General features: G+C 38.0%; 1 protein-coding gene across 1 annotated transcript; it reads right to left on the bottom strand.

The window, feature by feature from the left end:
- Positions 1 to 221: 221 nt before the first annotated feature.
- Positions 222 to 2,951, bottom strand: LOC137793338 (N-acetylaspartate synthetase-like). The gene is made up of 3 exons (XM_068589430.1): positions 2,732 to 2,951; positions 2,281 to 2,445; positions 222 to 658 (listed from the first exon to the last, which is right to left on the bottom strand). The coding sequence occupies exons 1-3, from the start codon at positions 2,949 to 2,951 to the stop codon at positions 222 to 224; spliced, it is 822 nt and encodes a 273-aa protein (XP_068445531.1).
- Positions 2,952 to 4,801: the final 1,850 nt, after the last annotated feature.

Below are 4,801 nucleotides of genomic sequence, written 5' to 3'. Positions count from 1 at the left end.
TGTATTTAGAAGCGCTATAAAAGTTTAAATTATTATTGTTATTATTATTATTCCTCGATCACTCAACAGTTTGTTTCCTCTTCTGACTAGTGACAATAAACTAGTGTCTCTATAATCAATGTCAGCCATGCTAAACTCCGCCCAAACAAGTTCAGTGGTGCTTTAAGATTAAGATAAGCATTTGAACAGACGACCTCTGCCGTTGTTTTTTCTGGCATAAGTTAATTCAGTTCAGTCGTCTGCACTCCCACTATGTCAGTGCTGACCATTTTCAGGGCTCTTGCTATTTGCACATCTTGCACATTGAGTTTGTAGTGATGATGACGGACCCTGTAGAATATTCGTTCCAGTAAGTCCAATCTCGCACCAGGTGTGCCGTGCCCGTTGGTGAACCCCACACAGCGGAAGCCCAGACCCCGGTAGAGCCGGTGGGCCGCGGGCTTGTACGCTGTGGTTCCCAGGACAACACAGGAATATCTGTGAGTGACGGCAAACTCAAGAAGCTTTTGTCCCAGCGCCACGCCGACTCCATGCCGCCGATAGCTCCGGTCAACAGACAACCGCTGCAACTCAACAGCACCTCTTGAATTCTGCTGGCCGACTGCTGCTACGATACCCACCACTTTGCCCTCCAGCACTGCTACCCACAGACAGGACTCTAAGGTGGAGGGCAAAGTCACAACATGAGCATCATTAATAAAGAATGTGAAAAAAGGAAAATTCAGTTTAAAACATAATCCATTTTATATATTGTTTACAGGCAATTGGCCTCCCCAACCAACGTCATCTTGTAAGCACAATAATCATTCAAATAAGATGCACATCATCCTTTTTAGTGAGTCCCTCAGTCTAACTTTATTACATGTATTGTGGTTTATTTTGGTTTGCATTCGTACATTGATCAGTACTGCTATGTATCCACCCAGTCTTGGAGTGTCTTCCATTAGGTTTGTACACTTGTTAAGATATGTTATATCTCATGTATATACATGTTCGGCTTAATACCGCCGTATGTAATGTTATTGCAGTTTATGAGAGGTCTCAACAGAATTTGTTAGTGTATATTTCCAGCTTTGTTGTTGTTGGAGAAAAACAGATTCCCTCTTATTCTTTGTTGTTTCCTGTCACATATGAGTCTACTTCACCCTAAGTGAGACTCCGGTGTAAACTCTCCCTTACACAAAGCAAGTTTGGTTTTGTAATCAAGCGATCTGCTATATCTGTATGTTCCAGACTGACAACAATACACATCATTATTGCTCTTGAAGACATATCTATGGGATGACGGGAGGAAGGTTAACGTTAAGTGCAAGACGTCCTGAGGGCGTCATTCTGTTGAATGTGTGTTTTATGTATTCACAAAGTAACTCCAAGTTTAGAGAGCCGACTTGGATATGCAATTAGTAAAGTAACATGTTGTATCTCTGGCTCTGTTCCTTCTTTGCAAAGAATAAATGTCCTGATTAATGATTTATGATGATTTATGATTAATGGTGATTTTACAACTAGTGTCAAGGAAGAATTTTTGTAGAATGACAGCCTGATATTCACAGAGGAATTCTGTGTGGCTGGGTGCAGACTGGATAAAGAGGTGTATCTGGTTGACCCAGTAATTTAACTATTGTCTCTGTGATCTATGTATTGCATGCCTATTGTCTAACCATTTCCATATATGGACTTGTGTTTTGCATGCCTGTGCACAGCAAAACCAAAGTTTAAGCTGGTTAACATCCATGAATGGACATAAAGATGACACCCATGTATGTCTCAACCCCACTTATTTGGTGGGTTACAGTATAAATATTCATTTTCAATAAAGAATTCTGATGAATTGATCTTCGACTCCGACCTTATCTATGACCAGTCTGTTCAAAGAATATCAACTACCGCACACTTAATAAGCAATACAACTGCTAACTTAATGTCATGTAATGTAGTCTTATTTAAATATCTCAGACATTGCATATACCTGTCTGCATATTGATTTAACATAACATAACGTAACATATTGTTACAATTACAAGAAACAGGGCGTGGTATAAGTGTGAGTTTTCACTGGACTACAAGCTTTAATTAGTGTCTGTGACAATGCTTTGATTTTACACTACATTGAACAGTTGGGTTCAAACTCCCTAGAAAAAACTCACTACCCTGATCTGTATGTTTGGACGGTCATTCTTATGTCATGATATGTTTAATCCTATGTTTAATAATTATAATAATAATTTCACATTACAGTTTTCAGTTAATCCTACAAATTAAACTTATCCTACAATATACCTGGGGATTTATTGTAAAACCCTGCGATGTCTCCCATGTCTCTGCTCAAGGCGTGCGCCAGGAAACGATGGATCACCCGCCTGCTGTAGAAGTAACGCCCATACAATACAATTGCAGGGATGAGTCCTATCACCCACCAGGACATGGTGATGACAAAACATAACACTGCCAAAGGAAAGAGACAAGATAATAATAATCATTATACATTTAATTTGTATAGCGCTTTACAATGTACTCAAGGCACTCAAGCTTTATGAAGGTACAGAAAACATTACAAATTTTGAATATTAAAAATACATTAGATATTAAATTACACCAAAATAAGAAAAACAGAACAACTTGCCTTTACGTTTGTATCTTATGTCTAATCAGTGTGCCTGACACTGTCATCTAACATACATGTTTCCAAACGGTAGAAGCACTGAACATGTTATTAATACAGTAATCTTACCTGTCATAGCTGTATAGAGCAGGAGACTCTCAGGGTGGTGTTTCAAGCCTCTGAAGGCAGTGTCTGCTACCATCTCCATCATCCCATCATAAAAGATCTGCTGTACCTTTAGATTGTCTGCCTGCTGAAACTCACGCACAACTATAGTTTGAAGTCTATTTTGAGTTTTTGGTCTCTTGAAATAATGTGGGACATCCTGTTGCTGTATTTTTTCCTCCATATGAAACTTCTTTTAAAATATGCAATTCAGATGCAGGGGTTGCAGGTACTCGTTGCTTAGGTCCAACAGCTGAAAACGTCCTTCCGCAATGCTTGCTAGTGCTGTCTGTTGTGTATTCTCTGTACCGTCTGTTTTGAGTGCATGCCCTAGAAGGTTTTTTTTTAGAGAATATGTCATTGATGGTCTCTACAGATAAGAGCACTACTGGGGATGGCCCTCTTCTTATCAGCTCCGCATGTAAAAAGATGTGAACTGCAGCACATGCCGAAGCCTGGAACCCGGTCTTGATATATTAGGCCCATCCAAAAAAGGAGTACCTACAGATTGATTAAGATATCTTTCAATTTCTTTTCTAACAAAGCAGAGAATAGCACAAGTTGCAGTGCAGTTTAATAGGAAGTATTGATCAATACCCTTGAATCTAGTTTAATTAAACAATAACATTGGCGGGTCCAGTTCAGACAGATTTTAGTACTTTTTTTTGTTAGTGAATCATAGCAAACACACCTACAGCTCTCCTCTCTCTCTTAAGGCAATTTTCTGATGTGTTGACATGACTTCAGCACACTGGACTGTAAATATTAGCGAGAGGACTTAAAGACACTTAGGTGGCATCTTACTCAAGCTGTTGCTGAAATAACTCTGAAAGAGTTCATGGACTTTAACACTGCATATTTAACACTGTGGATAAGAGTAAATGAAGATGGTACACAACAAAAAAGAGAAATAAACACTTTTAGGATAATTGTTCCATTAGAATGATACATTTGCAGGTTTAAACTTCTACCAAATCATTGAACAAAATGTGAACAGTTTCTCTGCAAAGTTTGACTTTAATAAAGTGAAGCAGACGATACGCTTTAAAACTGGCCCTCCTGCTGTTTCCTGCTGTAACTTAAACAATCAGGCTAACTGTGTGAGCAGTGTATTTTTAACTTATGAGACTTTCAACTGATAATTGTGCTTTTTACAGCGACCCAGCTAATGAAAGTGAAAATGGCAAGAGTGCGACAGGATCCCTTGTATTTAGTTATTTACACAGTTCAACAAAAGATATGACCCTAAAAAGTAAATAAGAGTACAAGAAACTAACCATGCGTCTGGCCATGAAGGGCCACAAGAAAAGAAAACACAAAAAAAAGTCCAAGCAGGTAAATATGTCAAAATAAAAAGATATTATAATAAACCAAAACAATCAAAACAACCATGCAACACTTCTTCAGCTTTGTCAGTCAATCGTGTCAACCATGAATTCAGTCCGATATACAGATATAGTATACAAACAAATTATATTCAATGCGTACTATTCACAGGGTTTCTTTAACGTAAGTTTAAACGTATATGGGGTTGCATCTTGGTGAAACATAGTGCTTGTCTTTTTAAGACTTCACTTTTTTAAAGTCAAACTTTGTAGAGAGACTGTTCACATGTTGTTCTATGATTTGGTGGAAGTTTAAACCTGCAGCTGTATCATTCTAATGGGATAATCATTTTAAAAGTTTTTTTTCTCATTTTTGCTGTGTGCCATCTTCATTTACTTACAAGTGTTGCTTTTATTAGAACACTGCAATTAATCAAATAGCCCTTGTGGTTGCAGAGATAAATTGGTTTTAGTATGGGTATGCAATTTTCTTTCTCGCAATTTTGGTTAAAAAAAATGGCTCGGGCAGCTGATAAATAAGTTAATCCACCAATAAACTTCATAATCTTAAAGAATTACACTGGCAGATAATAGAAGCAGGCTTTGAATCAGTCCAACAAAGAACGTTCCCAAACACCAACTGTTTCTGTGTTTGGTCGAGGTTTAAGAGTAAGACACTAATCCATGAGTGCCACAAAGGGATGATTTG

Source organism: Clinocottus analis, unplaced genomic scaffold (genome assembly GCF_023055335.1).
Source record: "Clinocottus analis isolate CAN_PGR_092001 unplaced genomic scaffold, fCliAna1.0.p SCAF_22, whole genome shotgun sequence".
NCBI lineage: Eukaryota > Metazoa > Chordata > Actinopteri > Perciformes > Cottidae > Clinocottus > Clinocottus analis.
This window is presented reverse-complemented; position numbering and strand designations above follow the sequence as displayed.

Bases quoted from the DNA above. Each gene is read 5' to 3' on its own strand.
- LOC137793338 (XM_068589430.1), bottom strand. From the start codon at position 2,951: ATGGAGGAAAAAATACAGCAACAGGATGTCCCACATTATTTCAAGAGA. The intron at 2,446-2,731 runs GTAAGATTACTG...TTCCTTTGGCAG, and splicing joins GCTCTATACAGCTATGACAG to TGTTATGTTTTGTCATCACC. The intron at 659-2,280 runs GTATATTGTAGG...CCTCCACCTTAG, and splicing joins GTTTTACAATAAATCCCCAG to AGTCCTGTCTGTGGGTAGCA.